Source organism: Ptychodera flava, chromosome 7 (assembly GCF_041260155.1).
Source record: "Ptychodera flava strain L36383 chromosome 7, AS_Pfla_20210202, whole genome shotgun sequence".
NCBI lineage: Eukaryota > Metazoa > Hemichordata > Enteropneusta > Ptychoderidae > Ptychodera > Ptychodera flava.
This window is the reverse complement of record NC_091934.1, coordinates 35,895,775-35,917,923: the sequence shown is the minus strand read 5'-3', so window position 1 is coordinate 35,917,923 and position 22,149 is coordinate 35,895,775. Positions and strand designations below refer to the sequence as shown.

Sequence of the window (22,149 nt, the reverse complement as noted above, 5' to 3'; positions counted from 1 at the left end):
TGTAGCATTTTCAATCAAAAGGGGTCTCCAGTAGCATACACTGAAAGTACACAACTAAATGAACTGAAAAAAGTTTGACAATTTGTGGAATTTGGAGAAGAGAACCTTTTGCCCCCAAGCAGAACACATGTTGGAGAGTGTCCATTGAAAATACTACTATCTCAGATTCTCAGAGACCTGCCGATCCGTACACAGTATGTGAAAGTTTGCTTTCACAGTACAAACAAGTTTTTACCAATTCCTCAAACAAGAATAGCCCGGAGGGGGGTTAATTAAATCTATTGTTTTGCCAATTGTCCGGTCAGCATTGGACGGGTCCTACAAAACAAGCACCAGCAATCTCAAGTGGTGTAAACCCAGCAACTTGTCAAAAGACAACTTTGAAAACACTTCCTTTCACAGTGTAAGGCCTATTTATGTGTTATCAACTCACTATCAGAGCTAAGAAAGAAAAAGGAAAGATAAAAATCCAGCGAAGCTTAGCTTCCAATCCTACTAGAACTGGACTTAGTATGAACCTTTATGTCTGATAAAAACGTATTAATGATAAATAGCAACTCAAATCTGACACAGAGCATAGATTACGTACCATCCATAAAGAGCACAGGATGTGCTTTGGCTATTTATAACTTTTGAAGATCAGTTTAGTAACATCAAAGGATATTATCAAGGACAGCTTTACAGAAACTACTGAAAAAAGTCGTAAAAATAACTCGGGTATGTTTCCTTTCTTTTATTTTTAGGAGCAGGGTGAATATTTGTGTTCCAGGAATTAAAAAGAAATGCGCTGACTGCGATTGTAGATGTGTTACTAAATATAGCAATATGTGTGCGATATTTGGCTGCTATAGACTGAACGAAATTTGGAAAAATGTTGTCTTTGTACGTGTGCCTGCTTGCTGTCTTATCCCCTGGTATTTACTATATAGTTTCATTCAGAACATGGATGGTATCAAAGTAGGAGTTTTATGATTCATGATAGAGAGATTTCTAAAAGTGTTGTCAAAATTTTCGGACAGGTATTTATTTTTTGCACATTATTACGAGAAATCTCGATGTCATCGCAAATCAGCTGTATCATCGATAAACCTGAGAGATAGAAGACCACAGAGGTAACCACGTGGATGTTTCGAAATATTTGTCACCTGAAACAACAAGGTGATGATTTAGCTACATCCACAGTGAAAGGAAACCTGGTACTTTGGAACAGAAAGCTGGTTGCTTACATAACGCCCTGGTGTGGAATGCTCTGTTTTTGTCCCTCTGAAAATTTTGTCACTCATCGTAGTCAATTCACTATTCATTGCCTCTTTTCTCAAGGCTATATGGATGAATTGTCTTGGAAGAAGTCTGACAAGGCATCCCCGCCCCTCTATAGTATCCATGACTTAACGGGACAAGAAATCTTTTGCATGTAACGGCTCTTTGGATTGTGTTCAACCATGACTTTCTTGCATCAACAAGTCAGTTAAGGATCCTGAATCTGTCTGGTTGTACCTTTTCCTTTCCTTTCTTTTTTTCTCACTTTCATCCTCTGTCATTCCCATCAACATGTAGCGGTTACTCCATTCCATCCTAGTGCTCCAGGAAAAGTATATTTTTGACAGCTGGAAAAGTTTGAACTGAAGTTCCAAAAGTTCAGCGTAGACAGAGAAGTCTTCTTTGACTTGTAGCGGAGTGAACAGACATTGTGTAAAAGTGACTCGACAGTCCACATTCCTTATCACATAGGTATTTGTTGAAGTTTGAGTGTAGTACCCTAAAAAAAGAAAAAAAGGTGACTTTTCTCCCCTGTAATCGCATCATTTCAGAAGTCAGTTTGTCAGCTTTGAAAGTTATGCAGTGGTGCATTTCTGTAAAACAAACTTTAGCGTGATCATTTGTGCTGACATGGCATTACACATTTCTTTTCATCAACACATAGCAGTTCGATCTGAAGTACATTTCTACTCAAACCAGTGTTGCTTTTTGGGATTATCGCCTATAACATGCACTCGTTTTGTCAAGCACTTTGATTTTGCTTAAACCTTTGCACCACCAACGACGTTTGCTAAAAGTTTTCAGCTTTGCAGTTTGCTGTGTTTTCCTTTATCCACCACAACTTACAAGGTTAAATTTGCTTGATGAAAGCATGATTCAACATTTAGTAATGGTGTTAAGATAAGGGATCGGATATTTGGGTCTCTTTATTACAAAAGTAGAGGATGGAAAAATTTTTTATCCTGAGAGGAAAATGATGTATAGATATACATTATCTTTGGGAAAAGAAGCGGGCAATGCCATGAAGCATAGCTACGCTGATGCAGCATGGATTTTAATGGATGTCTGGAAACACGTGCTGTAGCAACTCCCAAGACTCAGCCCCTGGTACAAAGGAGGCAGGAAGTTTGAGCAAGGACAAATGACAGTTACAGGGATTGTTATGCACAGTAAACCATTTTGACAGGGACAGAAAATAGCAGGAACAATACATTGTGCGGGTGAAGAAAGAAGCCGCTCGCCCAATACCAAACCCCACAATTATACTCTAATGAGGTTCAGGGTATTTTGAAATAAGAATAACTTGGGCAAGTGACTGTTAAATGCGTCCTTAATGAAGTCATTTTCAGCGGTTTAATTAGATTGCTGGACTTCCACCGCCCTTTCTTTTCAAATGCAAGTTGTGATGTCACTTGAATAGTTGGTTTTAGTGAGCAGCCAAGAACGGAATCATTGAGATATAAAGCCGGGTGTCAGTGGGGCATGCTACAAACTAAGGCACTGAAACAACAAATACGAGAAATAAATATAGCCTGCCTCAGGGTTGCGTCAGTATGGTTGTTGTTGAATGATTTGTTGCCATGGAGAACAAATATCAATAGGGGATCTGTCTGTTTTTGGACTCAGATTGATTGTGAAGGCTGAAGGAAAGGAATTTTTGGCACCAATGTGTGATGGACATCCGTGGTGTTATGTTTATCTCTGATGACCATCAAAAGAGGAGAGAGCATGTATGGCTTGTAACCTTTTCAATAGTAATATCAAGGGCTTTGTCATCGTAAGGGAGTCTGCTGGCCAGCCATGAAGTAACTAGTAGTTGCTGTCATAAAGACTTATATAAATGAGATGTTTGCATCTCACAGACACATGAATTTAACTATAACTGTTTTGTTGTTTTTTCCTGTTTATCAGACATAACAACTTGGTAACCAATGACAACAGGACTTCATCCTCTTTCAATGCCACTGCTTGTTGCTAAGTAACAGCAAATTTCCTGATTTTGCCACTTTTGTAATAACAATTGGTTTCATCCCCTTCCTGGATGACAAGTCCAGATTTGAACTCCTCTCCATTATGAGAAGTCATTTCCATCCATAGAGAATATTTTAAAATGAACAATTGGCAATTTGACAAAAAGTGGACCCCCTTCTCATGATCATCTGCCTGCATGTATAAGCTGTCTTTTGCAATCTGAGACGAGAGTCATTGTTCCAAATATTGAGGGAATTTTTGTCGGTTATCGTTCAAAACACATCCAGGAATCAGTAAAACAAATCTCAAGCAAATATAAAACCGTTTGTGGAATATTTTTGAAGGAAAATTTCCTAGATATTCAGGTGTAGGATATTTCCAATCATTTTGGGCTTTCTAAACCTTGGATAGTCAGTGTAATCAGTTTCTGGCTGAAGATTACCTAACCCTTTTGAACTCTATCTGTATTGACCCTGTCTATTGAGCATATCAGAACTTGAAGGTGATATAATCCCCTTTGAATTGATCATTTTGGCCAGCTCAGGTGAGAATTATTTGATAATGTAAATACTCGACTATCACTTTGATCATCAAATTAGATTATCAACGGAGCATACCATTGTAGGTTTGGAGGTAGGGGTGTTTGATACAGGCTTTAGAAGTAGACTAGAGCTGAAACTTCCGAAATCATCACAGGTCAGATTTTGCCCTGCCTGAAAACAACTTTTGTTGCCTTTATAGAATACAAAACAGCCAGCAACTTTTTTTTCAGATTAATACAATTTTTTTCAGGTCTTTCTCAAAATTTTGGTCAAAAATTGTCGTTCTTGAAAGGCTATGTCCATTTGGTTCAAAATTAAGAAAAGATTACAAAAAAATTAATGAAAATTAGCAAAACGTTACACTGAAATTTCGGTGGACAAATTACAGCATTCAGAGGGTTAAATACATTGAATTGCTTTGAATTCATCTCGGGTCTCATTTAGAGTTATCAGGTCAAGCAGCCATTCAGACCCATGAGACATGCTTCTTCACAACATTTCTGACCCAATTATTTATCAGTTTACCCGATGCCAGATTTTATGTACGCTACCGACATAAAAACGTGCTTGTGGAGATGTTGTCTGCGGTACAATGAGAATTAACATGTGGATTTGAGAGACATTAAGGAGAAAATGTTTACTGGAGAAAACTTACTGACAACATAATGATGTCAAAAGTGATAGCGCATTAAACAAAAGCAGGTTTTGTTCTTACTCAACTGTTTTATAGGGATGATTTTGTTGTTTTGATAAAGTACAACAATCCTTCTGTTACTTGTAAATTCATTTGCTGGGTTGTGCGGATTCTTTCTGTGCTTCCAGTATTCTACTGGACCCCTGAGAGGTACATACTTTAATATTTGTTGTGTTTTGAACATCATGCTTTAGTCTTAGAACTTATAAAATATGAGGGACATCTATGGGAAAACACTAAGTTTACGGTTGTTCAGTTTCAATGTTCCTTGGCATTCATTCAGTCTGTGTGCCCTGGCATTGGTTTTTGAAGTGAACTCCACATTGTGATTTGGATGGATTTTGATGTGCAAATGACGCAGCTCAAAGTGCCCAACAGTGCAAAAAATAAATTAGTCTATACTTTGTAGTTGTTTTTGGCCAAATAATAGAACCATCGATGGAGAAGGAATCTTATGTAAGCCATTATTTTCAACTTAGTCTGGCATCCGTGAAATGTGCAGTCTTTCCACACAAAGGTATTGTTTTTTTGCTTATTCACAACAGTCTCTGGTTTCTGTGCAGTGTTTAACAGTTCAGACAGGAATGTCAATTATGTTTGGCTGAAAAACTCTACAGTAATTGACTTCTGTTACGGAAAGGAGAGTGATCGAGTTTTTTGAATGCGGATTTTACGAGAGCTTAAACTCACTTGATTTTCTTCTTTTTTCTCTTTGGATAAGTAAGATGATCTGTCAGGTATTGAGTAGCTTCTAATTCATTTGAGTTTACCCATCCCAAATAATCATGTGACTTCTGGAGGGTCAAAGGTCAAATATCAACAGGTGTCTAGAAAGTTAAGTTTTTCAGAGAGTGACCATAATTTGAAAATTTTTATAATTTAGAAGTCTTATCTTTGCAACAAGTTGGTCAAACTTTCAATTAAATATGGAAATAAAGTTTGTTTATTCAGCTGATCCTGAAAGTTTTGTTGCTCAGCAAGTTAAGTATGAATGTGTGTCGGCAGAGATGTTTATAAAAGCTTTGTGTAGTTTGTGTGGTAGGAAATAGATACAGCCAGAGTGACGGTATCTATGAAAAGACAGCCGTACGTGGGCAGGTGTTGGCGGTGCTTTGTTTTGGAGGCTCCACTCAGTATACTAATCTGTCAGCTCTCTCAGACCTTGGTGTGTGTGACTTAAGTAAACTGTGGGCTTCCTTGTTGGATAATTAGGGTGGGGCCTGTTAATTGTAAGAATAATACGGTAGGAGAAGACAGACTGGTAGGAAGGAATGCCTGTTGGGTGGTTGGTCAGCATGACTTTGCAAAACTTATTATAAGAGTGTTTTGGCAGTCAAAGCTCTATTCTGTTCTATTCTATTCTATTCTGTTCTATTCTATTCTGTTCTATTCTATTCTATTTCTTCACATGATATTTTTTCATTCAGTCATTTATGTTTTTATGAAACTTTGAATTTCTTGAATTTAAGAATATTCACTATATTATAGCAGGTTCGTTGCAAAAACTTTGTATGGTATAGCTTCTTAGCTATGAAGAAAACTGGATTCAGCCTGAACCATGTCCATGACTTTTCTGTTAGTTTTGGTATGGGACCTCAAAACTTACATACCATAGCAAAACTACTCTGAAATTCTAGAAAAGTCTTGATCAGGACGTTGTTTTCAGAGCTGGTTTGTTTCTGGCCCTCGTTTTAAACCTCAACCCTTTAACCAGCATGGTTTAGCCTAAACCCATTGTTATCAATGGTGATTGTGGAGCCTTTCACAGGGAATTAGGGGTGAACAGGTTGAAGTTGGTAGCAGTTTTTAGTTCAAAGTAAAGATTAATTATTAGATTACAATTTGTGATATTCAGGGACATTTTAAAAGATCATGGGTACAAGAACCATGTCAGTTTTGCTGATTTCACAGTTGTACTAGATTAAAGAAAATTTCCATAATATAAATAAGGGTGACTATCATGGTTTATTCCAAGTCTGACAATAATATTGAGACAGAAAAAGCCAGTACAATTATAACTGCCAAGTGTAATTTTCATGTTAAAGATTATTTATTGAGATAAATTTTTTTATCAATAACTTCAATTCATGTGTAGCGTGCATGGCATAATTTCTGTATATGTTCTTTGGACTGCTCTGTGAATTGTGTTTTGGACATGTGTTGAGAATACGTATTGGAAAGTTTTAGGGGTTAGTTTGTGGGAAATCTTTAAACACAGATGACTCTTGATACTTTTGTCAAGATAAAGCTTGTAAGTTTACGCGTGTGCCACTACTATTGATCAGTGCCTCTGTAACTGTGGCCATGATTGGCAAAGTCAAAATCTTGTCATGGAAAATTCGCTGTGCAATGTAATGAAAAGCCTTGATTTAACATGCTATCACGTTGAAAACTTTGGCATGACCCAGTAGTCCAATAGTACGTCTTTCCTGTGTACAGTATGTCCTTCCTTAGTACAATGTCACATCCATTTAAGGCTTCTCCCCTTCTCCTGATCTGCGATCCAAATATATGAGCATTTTTGATGAATGTATTTCTAGGTCAAGAAAGTTTTTTTTGAACGTTACTCATGTTTTGGTGTAATTGTAGAGTAAGTGTTGACATCTGTGCATATCGGCAAAACATATGGAGAGAAATACAGCATGGTCAACTTTGGCAGGGAAAGTGCAACTGTGAATTCCCTATGGGGATTTTGCATTGTGAGAGATAATCCCTGGTGACTCGTGTTGTGTCTTAGAAATCAGGTCATTTTGTGATATGTAGGTCATTTACTACATTCCTTTAATAGTATGATTCAGTGCGCAGTGTTCATTGCACCCTAGACATTGTTTTAGTTGGCAGGCTTAACTTTATATGATCTCAGATGGGGGTAAGTTTTTGATCTCTGGTGGAAAATGTGAACAAGGTTATTTGCCCCTGGACTAGGGACCGTGAAGTATAGCAGTGAATATGTACTGGAACAATGCCAGTGATAGATGGCTGTTGAGCCACCCATTTCAATGAATAGTGATATTAGATTTTGCAAATCAGCAGATAAGATTAGTTTTCTGGTGGGTACAAGTAATTGCCTGTGCTGGATTATCCAATCACAGCCATTGAACTATCCTGCGTAGAGGTGTAGTCAATCATAATCATCGACTGCCATGAGGAATGGTTTAAGGAATGGTTTAAGTCGTTATCACCTATCGAATCATGGCCACTGACTTTCATAGGCAAGGAAGGCTGCATCACATCACCGCCTCAAGTTAATTACATCTGGTGTGGTGAAACAATGTCCGTCTCTGCAATTGAACAAAAGCAACAGTTGAACAGAAAACAGACAATTGGGATGACGCTGTTTTCTCTACCTGAAGGGAAAACACGAATTGGTTCATCCTGTTGCCAATTCTGCATTTTACCCAAATTGAGCGGGCCAATCAGAATCATTGCTTCCCAGTAACTTCCATGACAACAGCCAATCAGGCGCATGTATGTTATAAAGTGCAGATTTTGCTCTACTGTGTGTGAGACTTAAGTCTAGCTGCAATGTGTTCTGAGTATTTCAACAAGACAGGAGGCATCTTTGACAGAGTACAGCCCCAAGCTGTTAAAACTTTTGAAATATTCAATCTATCTCGCAACTGAAAAGTGTTTTGGTTGGCCTCATGAGAGGGAAAATCACATACATGAGTACAAAATATCTGTGCACCGACAGCCTTCAACATCTGTTACACGTCTGTTTATATCATGTACAACCATTCAAACTTTCTACCTCGGGGCACTTTCTTATGCTCTTTTGAAATTAATCTTACTTTGCCGGTTTAGAGGCTGTTTAATTTGATGTGACAGACTTAGCACAGTTTGTTGTCTTTCCAGTATGTTTAAGACAACATTTTGACATTGAATGCATTCAAAGTCATAGAGTTTTTGCCAGAAAATTTTTTATAAAACAATAAAACATAAATAGAATGATATTCTTTACTAATGGAATTTGCTGTTGTATTTGTTAAGGGTTTATCAAAACACTAGTGCTTGAGCATTGTTTGTCAAAATTGAACTGTTTTGTTATAATATTAGCCAGTAGCTGTTTTGACAGGTCCACCTAATCATGTGATCGTCCGTGTCCAGTAACTAGTACAAGCAAACACAGTCTATCAGATCTGGAGAACTTGCTCAAATAATGGTGAAGTTTGCAAAAAAAAAGAGAGATTGCACTTGTTATTTCTGCAAATGGGTTTTTTTATTTTGTGGAGGATGATGCAATGGAAAAGTAATAGCATGAGATAATGTTAGATAACAACACCTCCACAGCAGATTAATGACAGTGTGTTAAAAATAGCATGAAATTTGGCAATGGTTTGGAAAAGTAAATTTAGCCAAGGCAGCTGTGTTCATTGTCTGTCTCATGGTGTTCTATTTTTATCTAACATGCCGTGTATAATACATGTGTGAGCACAGTGCAGCATTGAGTGCAATTCATGTGAAAGATTGCCTGTCATTCCACTTTACTTGTTCACATGGTAACTTGCGCATCAAGTTGACTGAGTAAAGCAGATTTTCTGCAGCTCAGTTTGGAATACATGATGACAGCTGCTGTGTGTGGTTCATGGTTGTGACGTTTGATCTTTTGATATTCTATTCCGGTTTATTTCTTTGCTGGTGTTTTCCTATGTATTTGAGAGTGTGATTGTGCAGGCAGCTTTAGGTTTGTTAGACAATTTAGAGAAGAGTATAGAGAGATAGAAACACCCCTCGGTGAGGATTACATCAAGTAGGGGGTAGATATTTAGAAATAAAAAAGGATGGTAAAGAGATAGGAAATCTGGAGTTGACTGAACAATTGGCAAGAATGTTAATCCAGGTCTTCTTTTGAGGAAGACACTTGAGTGTCTGATGTTGTATTACCTTAGGATGCATTTACGATGTACTTGTGTGGAAACCACAGTAATTGCAGCTTGTAGTGTTTGTGGGTTTAAAGTGTAAATCAAGCACATCATATTGTGGAATTCTTGTAAAATACCAAATCCTCTTAATCTTTTCAGTAAGTAGTCATGCCAGGAATTCTGCAGAAATGGAATGTTCTTTATAACAACCCCCCCAAAAACTTGGTGTATTTTCTGTGCTTGCTTAAACTTGAATCATTTGACAATGGTTTAGATGTTAGAACATGTCTATAATGTTTTTTGGCAATTGTCATTAACTATAAATCTGTTTTTTAGTCATGAAAAAAATTACAATTCATTTAGGATCTACCATGCAGATATTTCCCCATAGCATTGCCACACAGCAATTTGATGCTCAAATGTTGCAATATTTCAGGAAATTTCCCTGCCCTGGGTCAAAAAAGTGAACAAAAGTGTAAAAGCATCAGGTTTTGAGGGCCAGACTATCTCGAATGACAGCAACATAGCCTGTTTATATCTGTTTGTTTTTGTGATTATCTTTCATTTGCCTGTCTGTCATCGGTTGCTCCCAGCAACTGGGAACTGTCTTGCTATAATGCACACGTTTGACAAATGTAAATTTGTAATTGAATTCTGAAGAGTTAGTAATGACAGAATTTCAAACAATTACAGTTTGCTCATTGTTAGAGTCCATTCAGGCCAACTTAAAGGGTTACTACTGTATATTCAATGTGAAATTTGATAATTTTGCAAGTTTACAAATTAACATTTTATTTACATGCACAAGTTTTTCTTCTTTTATTTTCTCTTCATTCATACATGTATAAATGACAACCGACTTTATCTATTTGGATTTTAAGAAAAATGAGTATAATTTCTCATTAAAGAAAGTGATTGAAATATATTCTAATCTTTAAATTTTGACAGAAAACTGCAGCTTTTCAAGTAGACAGTCACTTCAAAATATGTACAGTCACTGCTTGTTTGAAAGCCACTGGTGTACAGCTGTGGAGTTTTCTGCGTAGTCTCAAAACATTGTGAACAGTAGACGCATAAAGATAGCTGTAAATAATGCTTTATTTGAATTTTAATTTCTTCATGAGTTTTCAGACAAACTTTCAGGCATGAAAATAAGTAGAATGAATCGCTACTGGTGTTTATCTAGACTGTACTTTGGCAACATTTTTCCATAAGAAACTTCACGCTGTTCGGAAAGCCAAGGAGGATATCAACGAGGTATACATGTGGTAGAAATGTGTGGAAATACTCAACAGTTAATATCTAGAGTGATGTAATTGTAATCCAAGTATTGAAGACCTGAAAAGCAGCTCGTTTAACCTCGAGGCATGTTAGCCTATGATTTAGAGGTTTATCCCTGCAACATGTTAATAAATATAATAAGGTGATCTCAGTGCAAACTGTTCCAAGTAAAAGTTTGTGAGGGCGTAATCATTACCTTTGTGCTGGGAGGGGATAACAGGTTTCTTTGGAGTGCAAGTACTGATTTAGAAAGTTCGCGGCGTAGTGTGTAGGGTTTAAAGGGGAGAACATGTCATAGGCAACAACACAAAACCTTGATCGAAATTTGAATTTAAATACCACGACAAGTTTTATCCTGAAGGATGGTGATATGTGATAACAAAGCTTGTTTGTAATGTACCGAGTTTGAAATTTGCTACCAAAATATTTTGTTATGAATTGGATTTCTCGTATATCCGGGTATTTCATATCCTGGTCAAAAACTTACAATGCAGACATTGTTTTGAAATAATTTTATTATTGATTTTTTGACATGGAGAACAACAGCATGGAAACAGTTTAGAGTGAAATTAAAGTGAGCGGTAATTTCCGGTCAATGTACGGGCCACATGAAGGAAAGCTTTGTCTGTACATTCACACTGCTTGACAAGAACAATGGACTGCAGATGTAGAAAGTCAAGGATAATTTGAACTCACAATCTGAATCTGAACCGTACTATAAAGACAGTAGAACGGAGATGTATGAAGTCTAGCATGGTTTGAACTCACAATCTGAATCTGAACTGTACCATAAACAATGTGCCCTGCTCCTGTTAAATATTTAGATGGTGTCCACGGCAACACTTGTCACTTGCAAGTTCATGGCCATTAGAAGCATGGGAACATGATTGGTTGACGTAGTTATTGCCATGGTGCAAACCCTGCCCACCATTATTTAGTGGAATGTTGGTTTATTTTAGTAATGTGTGTCCACTAAGTTCAAAATCAATGGCTGAATAGGTGTTCCAATATTTGCTGAAAAGATCCCACTTCTAGAAGTTGACAATGATTTGTTTGCCCTCCTTTGCTGATGTACCACAACTTGAACAATTTTCTGTGTATCTGGATTGGCTACAGTGACTGTATAAAAGAAGGGAAAGTTTATTTCTTTAGATCAGGCCTATAGGCTGGTATAGATGGTGAATTTTGCCTGGTTTCAATTGTAATATTCATGCTTTGTTCCTGAAATTACACTTTTCCAACTTTGTCATCAAAAAACCTGTTCTGTATTAGGTTTGTGATAATCCACAGATTTATAAAACCCAACTGATTTGTTAAGCTCTTCAATGGCACTAAAAATGTGCATTTTTAAGAGTGCTGATGATAAGAAAAGTAAGTTTATGCACTCTCTCTATTTTCAGATTTTCTCTGATAGCAAATGACTCCCAACTGTTTAAGTCAGACTTTGTATATTTTCCTTGAAGAAAATAATTAAGTATCAACCACTTCATATAAACGTGTCCAAAAATTGAAGAGTGTTGAGAAGTAAAACCATGAAATGAAAGTGAAATTCTTATCAATATCAAGCCATAAAATTTGCGTTGGTCAAAAATATGTGAATGGTCTTCCCTGTTCCAGATGTTGTCTCTCCTTGTATGTAATATGAATATATTTATAACATGGCTGCACCATTGCTATTCTTTCAGTTTCAATGTTATATTTAAATTATGCTACCTCACCCTGACATGTTACTTTTGAAGATACTTTTTTTGGAAAAAACTAATGAAACCCCATGTCAACTGTGAATTCAATGAAATATCAATACACGTAATTAGTATCAAGTTCAATAAATAAATGCAATAATGCCGACAGAAAGAATGCAGGAAAACAAAAACTTTGTCCCCTATTGTAGACTCAGGTCCATATGGAGGATTTCAAACTCTGAAGTTTTTATAGAGCTTTTCAGGTTTGCTCCTTGTGGATTAATTTAAAGCCTATGGATTTCAATTAAGTTTTCATTATCTTTTTTTAGAAAAAAAAATAAAAAAAATTGAATGTTTAATTTTCCTTCTAGAGCCATCACAGGAATTTCAAATATTTGAGAAAATATGAGAAAATATGTTTCTCTTATTGTCCATTATACTCTCACAGATACTGGTATATTGCTTACTTTACCACAGGGAATATAATTTTACCAGAGTGAGCAAAATTTAGTACCAGGCTCAAAGTGGACAGTTTTGAAAATCAATTCAAAAACCAAAGTAGGGCTCTGTAAGAAACAATATTATTTCACAGGGAAGATCAACCCACAAGCATTGAACGAGTTATTGTAAAACAATGTGGAGACTTTCCTGGAACAACGCTGTATGACAGTCTATAGATATAAAATTGAAAACCAATGAAACAAGATGGTACAAACATACATTTGCGTACTTTGAATTAATGTTCTCATCTGGTACATATCTGTTGGGATGGCAGTGATACCATGTTTTAACTGCAGAGAGAACAGAGCAGAAGATCAACACATGCGGAGTTTCATAGGTTGCAGTGTAGTTGGCAATGTCATGGAGTAGTGGATTAGGCACACCCTTAGTGACGTTAATCCAATTTGAGTATTACCAGGTTTTGAACCGCAAAGCCCCAACACTCTCAACTGCTCCCATGAGTCGATCAGAAATGCTCTGCCAGTTAAGATAACGTTTTTAACCATAAAATTTTTGTGTGAGCGTTGTTTTTCAATGTTGTTGTGTACTGTAACTCTAGTAGGACGTTGACTTTTCTTCTAAAAACAAAATTTAGATGTGAGCAGAGTTGGCAGGTAATGGTAACTGATCTGCAGCATCTGTAAGTTGATGTACTTTGGCAATTTGGACAAAACTGGGATGATCATCTATGATGATGAAAGTGCATGTAAAAACAGTTTTATCTAGAGAGGGGGTGGGAATTCCCCCTCTGTTGACATGTTGGCACCCCTCCAGTAAATTGTCAAGGGGGTACAAGCCCCAGCCCCCCCCCCCCCCCGAAATGGTGTCAGTCACATCTCAGAGATACAATTAGAACAAATGAACTGGTGAAATCCCCCTAGTAATTGGCATCCCCTAGTAATTTGTCAAGGGGGTACAAGCCCCCCCCCCTCCCCATGAAATGGTGTCAGTCACATATCAGAACACATTAACTGGTGAATTCCCCCTAAATTTTCTGGTAAAGGGGGGAATCCCCCCACCCCTGTTGAACTTGATGCCATCCTGGATGAAAGATTGAAAAAAGATACACTTAGGCATTGCTTCTATAGTAATAGGGTTGTAGTTTAGTTCAGAGAGTCAAAAGTTGGCAGTTTAATTGATGAATGATCAGGGTGATAGAGTTGGAGTGTTGGGAGAAAGTTTTCCTTTCTGAGAAAAAGTAGCCTGTATGGACAGGAAAAGCTGGTTGTTTTTGCCGGTTAGCTCTCTTATCTACTACACCACTTAGGAAACTATATGGATTTGTGGTTCATAACTGTTGAAATTCATATTGTGATTGCAAAAACATAGCAAGTAACAAACAGACGAAAGTTGATTGGCATTTGCAGAAGTCAAGAATAAGTTTATCGGAGAGACGATGGAGTTGTTTTCAAATTATTTTCAGAATGAAGCTAAGATTATAGATGTAGATATGGATCCTTAATCAATCATATCTTCAGAAAATCATGAGTAAATCAGTGTCTTGATTCACCTTGATATCTCAAAAATTTTATGTGTAATCGACATCTGTTGTGGAATTCCTAAGTGTGTTTACCTAGGTTATTGACAAAATGAACTGCTGTTTTGCAGGACGTGTTTGTTTTGAAATCTTAAGCAGACATCAGTGTGCCCTTCTGTAAAGACATTAGGTGTCGTAAAATATTGCCGTTGCCTTGACGACATGAAAATTTAGGGAATGAAGCTGACTAGAAAGAGTATCGTGACAGACAAGCTGCATCCCTGAGTTAGCTGACCAGACTTCATCGGACAAAGTCCTCGTTGTTGCTAAGGCCAGTTTACACCTTTTAAGGTGAACAGTAGTCTTTGTCAAGATGGTGGATTGCACCGATTTTGCCCCGTTCATATCGGCCAAAAGTAGAGTAAGGAAGTACATATTTTTTGGTCACGACACATTTTTGAGTCTATCCGGGAATTCATTGCTACCGGATGTGGATTTGATCAGCTTACATAGTATTTGTAATTTGCCGTGATGGATTTGACATGCATAGCCACAGAATTGATACCGAGTACTCAGACTACTTTGTTTTTGGATAGAAATCAGATTTACAGGTACTGGGAAGTCTGAACAAAGGATGTGCATCAGACTGTTTTACTTCCACACTCTTTGACAACCGGGTAAAATCCCTTGTCAGATAACAGGGAAGTTTACATACCGTATATGTTGCGATATCTCTTGATTATTCTGAAAGAATTGTGGAGTGATAACGTCATTCATGTGCAAAGGGGACCAGGAGGAATATTTCTCTGAAGCACATGTAATAATTCTCTTCCTGATCAAATGAGAAAGTCAAAGCTGCATTTGTATCATGAATTACTAAATTACTGAATGCTGAAGATGCCATACTGTTTGAACAGATATGTCTTTCAATAAAATAGTATTTCTCAAAAGCTTTTGATAGTTGTCCAATGCCAGGCAATGATAAAAACCTGGAATTTTTATCCTGACAGCATCCGTTGTAAAATTTGGGGAAGTGGCACTTGTCGATGCATAGTTGTGGCTACTCACTTCCAACAAATTTGCCACATTGCCCTTCGGTGTTTGGAAATCTGTTCAGCGAAAAGTGTGAACTGCTGTGTTTTGTCTCCAACAAGTCCATGTTTTCTAAACTTGAGAATTGATTCCAGATCTGATCAAGGAAACGTGTTTCAAACAAAGAAGGCATCATCATGTTGCCTTTTTATAGAAAGTTCACAGAGGTGATTGTTAGGATGGAATTTTAGAGGAGAATGATAAAAGGAAAAGTTTGAGATAGTTGCTCTTTTGTAAGAATGTTATATTGTTTCAACCCTTTCAGCTTGTGACCATGGTTAACCCTATTTGTTTTTCGGGACATCCTTGGTACAGACTAGAGTACCTATTTTCCAATATGAAGTTACAAATATGAGTACATTTCTTACTAAAATGAATCTGAAAAATTTTGTACGCATTATGTGGTGTTGGCATAAGCTAAATACTTGCATGTGAATAGGATTTCTTTGAACCTAAAAATGTGCTCTTTTCTAAAAGAGTTTCAAGCTAGCTTAAGCTGTTACAGGCATGTGAATACTCAGAAGTAAAGGTTTTGTGCTGATGTGGTTACCATGGTTATTGAGCCTTTAGTAATTAATATTTAAAAAGCAGCGTTAGAATAATAATGTAGTTCTTAAGTGTAAATAAATGAGTATGTTATTGTTCATCACAGACAGAACTCTATTTCATGAAGCAAGTTGTGCAGTAGTAGTTTTGCAGGAAATTGATTCAATGTAAATCTTTGTATGCTTTCATTACAAGCACACATGGTCATGTACCGTGGTATTTGCCATAGCACATACAATGTTGCTGTTGTTCCTCCAGCAGTGGTATGATTTTTGTTGAGTCAGTCAGTTCAGCGGTGTTTACAAACAAACCTTAAAATAGAATGTGGACATATGGATGTAATGGTGAAAATATGAAATGGGTTGAGTGATCTGATTACCAAGTTGAGAACAGGTCTTTCTTTATCTATCAACTATGAAAGTAAAGTTGGCAAATGTTCCAGTGCGATTGGATTGAGGGACTGAGTTTATAGCTGGGATGGTGACCGAAGTTGACATTGGCAATGAACTTTTCCATCACTTTTTTGCTTGAGAAGTGATCACTGTCAACAAAACTCAGGATTTTTATGTCTCTGAGAATTTATTTTGCTTTAACGATGAGATTAATCATCATAAAGTGGAGTGATGTCATTGTAAGTTTACACAGACCTTGTGATGTCATATCCTATGGCTTGCAATGAAGGCCATAAAGTTGCTGACTGGTGCAGCCTGCTGAGGGACCCTGCTAGCAGGCATGAGGTCCATCTCTAAAAATGTAATCAGGATGATAGAGCAGAAAGTTGAAAATAAAGTTTCAAGGCCAGAGAATGACTCTTTTTTAATCCTGATAGCTTTTAGAGAAGGAAGTTAAAAAGTTAGAAAAAAGAGATCTTTATAGATATCATTCCAGTATTGTCTCAGCTTTTCCACATGTTCTCGTGATCAAGGCAACTACTGTTTTGTATCGTCCCTTGTTATGCATCATAATTTTGACATTGTCTAGGAAATAGTATGAACTTTTTTGTGTCTCGTCTCTGATTATTGGACGTATTGAAATCGTGAAAGCGACAAGAATACCCATATTTTTATATTTTTCCCTCTACATTTATACTAGAAAATATTTTGTTCACTGAAGTGTGTTGAAATACCGAGTATTACTAGCCTTGTAAACACAATGCATTGCATACCATATAGGCAATGCAATTATTGACTTATGAATTCTAGTCTTCATCAGTCAGCAGTGTCATGACACACATCCAAGATATGTTGACAAGTTGTTCACTCCAAGGCATTTCAACGTGACTTTGAGAGTAGAGCAGGAAACAACGATTTACAAACAAAACATTAATGATGGAAAGTATACCAAAAGATACAGCTATGGATCTTTCATAGAGACTAAACAAGGTCATATGTTAAAGTCATTTGCCATCCCATCCAAAAAAAATTTGGCTCAACAGCTCGGTTTTCTGCCAAAAGTTGGACATCTGGAGAGAAACATGAATAAAGTGAAGTTGTTGTGGCTGAACTAGGCTTGATTTGACTCCTCGGGCCATCTTGAAAAAATCAAAACCATCAATGTTTTGCGTTTTGCGTGAAAGAAAAGTTCAAATCTTAAAATAACTCTCAAACAGAGATAAAGTCTGATTGAGTTTCCATTGAATCTGTGTTGATTCTGATCAAGCTACGGCTGTCCCTACCTTGAGGTAATTTCCTGGTGGGAGAGATTTTAAATTGTGCACAGCTGCCTCAACAGCATTACACTCCCCTTGGAGTATATAGGGTCAGGGAACGGCTATGCTCAGCGACAACTCAGGCTGTTTCTACAGTCTTTTACTTGCGTCTTTGCACGTCCTGTGCCAATTATATAAACTACAGTGTGCTCCTTCCCAATTATGTAAGCCCACCCTGGCGTTAAACACAGTTGTCAAGGCCACTCAGAGTTAGGAAAGTCTATACCATTTTCTCATCCAGTGTTTTTTCACTTCAGTGGGTTTATGGAGCTTTTGAAGCCATCTTTCGGCTCGCCCTGTGTATCTGCTGCTAGAAAACATCTATACAAAGCAAAGTCTGTTTTGGGGAAAAATAAGTGTATCATCACTTTAGTTTGGATGAGGTCATAGATCACCCCAGTGTCACCTGTCTGTGGTATATAACAGTGAAAGTTGTGTTTCTTTTATGAAAAGATTTGCAAATTAAACACAATTTTTCAGGTCAGTTTCCAGAAACTTAAAGTGTTCCAATTACTTTATAGAGTGTGACAAGCCACTCTTGGTTTTTCAAGTCAAAATTTCATTCTTTAATGAATAAGCATAGCATTTGTAGGTTTTAGTCGTGTACTTCTTCCATTTTGCATTAATAACTGCGCTTCATAGATACTGTACTTTAGTAGCTATAAGGTTAATCCTCTTACTATAAAGACGTAGTCTCAGACAGTGTGTAGAGAGGTTGTAGTAACTTGGGAGCAAAAGGCTTAAATGAAGTGTGGGAAAACCTCTGACAATATGAACTCAGACTTGTACAAGGGATCATTAGTAAAAAGCATTAGGGTGATGTTTGACTGTGAACTTCATCCCCTGTTTAAGAAGTTCCTTTTACAGGGTATAAACAGTAACATCTGGTGGTGGCAACACTTTGTGATAACAGTCCAAAGTATACAAAATTTGCTGTGAAAATCTGAGTCTACTCCACCAAGGGCCATGTGTGCTTTGTCAGCATGATTTGTGCAGTTTTAGCAAGCCAGTTTTTCTCCCAATTGTAGATTTTACAGGTTTCCATCAATATTAGCATAAATATGATGAGTTGATACATATTTTAATTATTGATATGAAAATATTGTCCAGAAATTTTGCATGGATGGATAAAAGGGTTTAATTTTAGTTTTTCGTCCATTGATAAATGAGGGTATTAGAAATGTGTTTTTGTCAGTTGATTTTGAATCCTGCTGCAAAAATATTTGTTTGAAACTCGGAAGAATCGCTGGATAAGTCACGGAGAAGTGCATGCATTTTAACCTTGTTCAGTGTGTTTGTATAGACTGTAAAGCGTAAGGTTGATCCATAAATATAAAGTTAATGAAAGCCAGACGTATGAGTCATGACATCTATGCATTTTCCACCCATACAACTGTAACAGTGTTATTTACGATTCTGCAACCTTACCTCGACATCGTACCGTATACAAAAGAATGAATGGGGAAGATTTATGATGGCCCCAGCCACACTTCGTTCACCTCCTTGCACCTGTTTTCAGTGCTGCCGACCTTTCACCCCATATTACTGGGTCAGACAACTTTTTCTAGTGAATTGGTAGAATTTGTGAGAAGGTGATCTTGATCAAAACAAACTTTGCTCTTTTGAAACTGGAACAGGCATGTTATGAGGAAAGTGCCCAGAGAGTCTATCCAGGAACAGCAGATATCCGACCATCTTGATGTTTTGAGGAGGCAGTTCTTTTTCACGTCTCTGACTCCACAGAGGCAAACTTTCACTGGCATTCTTTCCATGAAAGAATTCACCGTGCATGCTGTGTATTGTCTCTCGCCGTAGCCCCATGAATCAGGACACAGAATGGTGTCCTCTGATACCGGGCCGTGATTCTGTGCAGAAACTTTCTGTCAAGCCTCTGACTTGAAGTATGTTCAGATAAAATGTTTTATGAACAATACACATTTTAGTCTCTGAGAGTCATCTGGTTTATGTCATTTTTGTTCAGCTCAGGATCACATCAGTGTAGTCCCTTATTATCTCATGAGATATGCATGTTTTATGATTATTTAAATTTTTTCTATGAAATATGTTTTCAGTATATGTTAAAATTTAATGTCCCAGTTGTAATGTCTACAAAGCACGAGCTTTGTTTTGGTATACTTGAAAAGTATTTGTAGTGGAACAGGGTTAGGGCAAGATCATATTGGGTTATTACCATTGTCAAAAGCATTAGCACATGGCAAACTTCAAAGTCTCATAAGGTTAGAAGGGCTTTATCCATCACATTGAACAGATAATTGTCTATGTAAATTATAAACAGGAGCATTGATGACACTGTGGAGTTGTGGCATCATATGTTGATCAGATGTGTCAACTTATTTTAAACTTTACTCTGATCTTCCAATACTTGTTGTACATTCATTTGACAGGGCTGGATTTCTCCCCACTAAGATAATCACCTTTTTCTCCACAGCATCAGTAAAGTATCTGTCGCATCCCATATCATTTTCAAATTTGCCTCAGGGATTCCCTAATGACCATAATGTATTATTATTACTTTTACCACTTCACCCTTTCCAATGTTTGGTGGTGAAAGGGTGGAAAAACTGTCAAACAGATTGAAAGTGCAGGAATACATATTTATGTTTTGTGCAATTTTCTGTTATGTCATTGCAGCTACCTGCAGTAGTGGGGTATGTTTCAATGGAGGAAGTTGTTCCATGAGTGGCTACAATTCCCAATTGTGTGTTTGTCCTTCTGGGTTCCAAGGTCCAAGATGTCAGTATGGTAAGTTAATGTTTTTCAAGATTTCAACTCCCCCCCCCCACACACAGACAGTTCTTGTACTATGTGTCCCCTGTAAGTGCTCTTTAGTACATTTGTATGTATATGTCTTATTATGCATGTGTATGTACGTATGTGTGTGTGTTTGTGTGTGAATGTATGCGGATATATTTGTTCATGTATACAATTGCAGAGATGAATGAAACTTGACTTACATTACCTACTAACTCCACACGAGAAGTAATATATATATATATATATATATATATATATATATATATATATATATATATATATATATATATATATATTATATATATATATATATATATATATAAAAGAAAGAATTCCAATACAATCAATCTACTTTGCTATCTGTTATATATATATATATATATATATATATATATATATATATATATATATATATATATATATATATATATATTAAAAGAAAGAATTCCAATACAATCAATCTACTTATGCTATCTGTTAATGTCTGTGGTGTACTGTGTATATGATTGGGTAATTATTAGTTGATATAGAAAATGGATGTTTGTGTATGTATCTACACTCCTAGTCATACATACACACGAACATCAGGTAAACTATTCTGAATGTCGGATTTACTCGTAACGATTTTAAGATCGTGATGAACAAAGTGAAACATGAAGGATCAACTTATCCTTGGTATGTTGATAGATCTGTCTAACTGATATTATCTAAACATTCCTGACGTCAACAACCACATGCTCTTTTCCCCTGTGAACACCTCTGTAACAAAATTCAACCCAAAAAAGTTAACGTTGATCGCAATCACTGCTTCCTGTGTGTCCTGCAAACCTCCTGGTGGGAACGAAAATCAGCCAACAAACCAACTCCTTGTTTTCTTGTCCATGGTTCGGTCCCAACCTTGGTCTACGGAACCATGTTGTAAAGATGATAGGTGTAATGGCATACCTGTGTGATCCCAATGCTAATTTGTCAGCGGAAGTCATACAAATGAACTTGAGTACCTCACAGAGTTGACTAAACATAAGTTTATTGGTAGAATCTTATCTAAGCTGCGTTTGAACAAAAGACAGATACCCCACATGTTGTCCTGGCATCAACAAATCCAATCCAACACCGGTTACAATTAAGTGAAATTTCAGTCTTGTCACCTTGAATTAAAGCCTACTTCCTCTTACAAGCAATGTGAAATTCATTACTGTAGGAAGCCTTGGGTCACTGGGTTATTGCACAAGGTCATATACAGGGATTCAGAGATTTGTACCACAGTGTACAGGCAGGAGTCTCAGAAATGAAAGGCAATAAAGTTCCCACCTCTGTATTTGTATATGAGAAGAGACTGGGATCTCTCATTGTCAAAAATAGGAAAGTTGTCTCAGAACCACTGAGAGTAAACAAGAAAGAGTTAAAAATCATCTCTGGTCATGTGATGTATTATTGGAAATCATCGTGTGAATGGAATGAGGTAGATATACACTGTATGTTTCTTTAGCTTTGTATTGTACAGTACATATTACCAGTATTGTGGTAGTCCAATTACCATATCCGCTAGAATTTAGAAAACAGATTTCTCAGATTCTTTTCATATAATGTAAGTGGGGTTTATATCTTGTTCGCTTTCAAAAACAAAGGAAGTGGATATCAGATTCACCGTTGAAATGATGGAAACTAAACCATACGTCGTTGTGATGCCATCAAGGTTGTAGTCAATAGGACTAGGATGTTTGATATGGTATGGAACACTAGATGGCAGAATTCATC

At 36.9% G+C, this 22,149-nt stretch overlaps 1 protein-coding gene and 1 long non-coding RNA gene across 3 annotated transcripts in view; one reads left to right on the top strand and one right to left on the bottom strand.

Moving 5' to 3' along the window:
* LOC139137422 (multiple epidermal growth factor-like domains protein 6) overlaps nt 1–22,149 on the top strand; it is a 118,821-nt gene that overhangs the window by 24,084 nt on the left and 72,588 nt on the right. For both annotated transcript variants that reach the window (XM_070705517.1, XM_070705518.1), the window contains exon 5: nt 20,269–20,379. In XM_070705517.1, coding sequence (XP_070561618.1) covers nt 20,269–20,379 — 111 coding nt within the window. The remainder of the gene's footprint in view (nt 1–20,268; nt 20,380–22,149) is intronic.
* Nucleotides 1–22,149, bottom strand: part of LOC139137423 (uncharacterized) — an 84,703-nt gene that overhangs the window by 13,023 nt on the left and 49,531 nt on the right. The gene's annotated exons all lie outside the window — the stretch shown is intronic.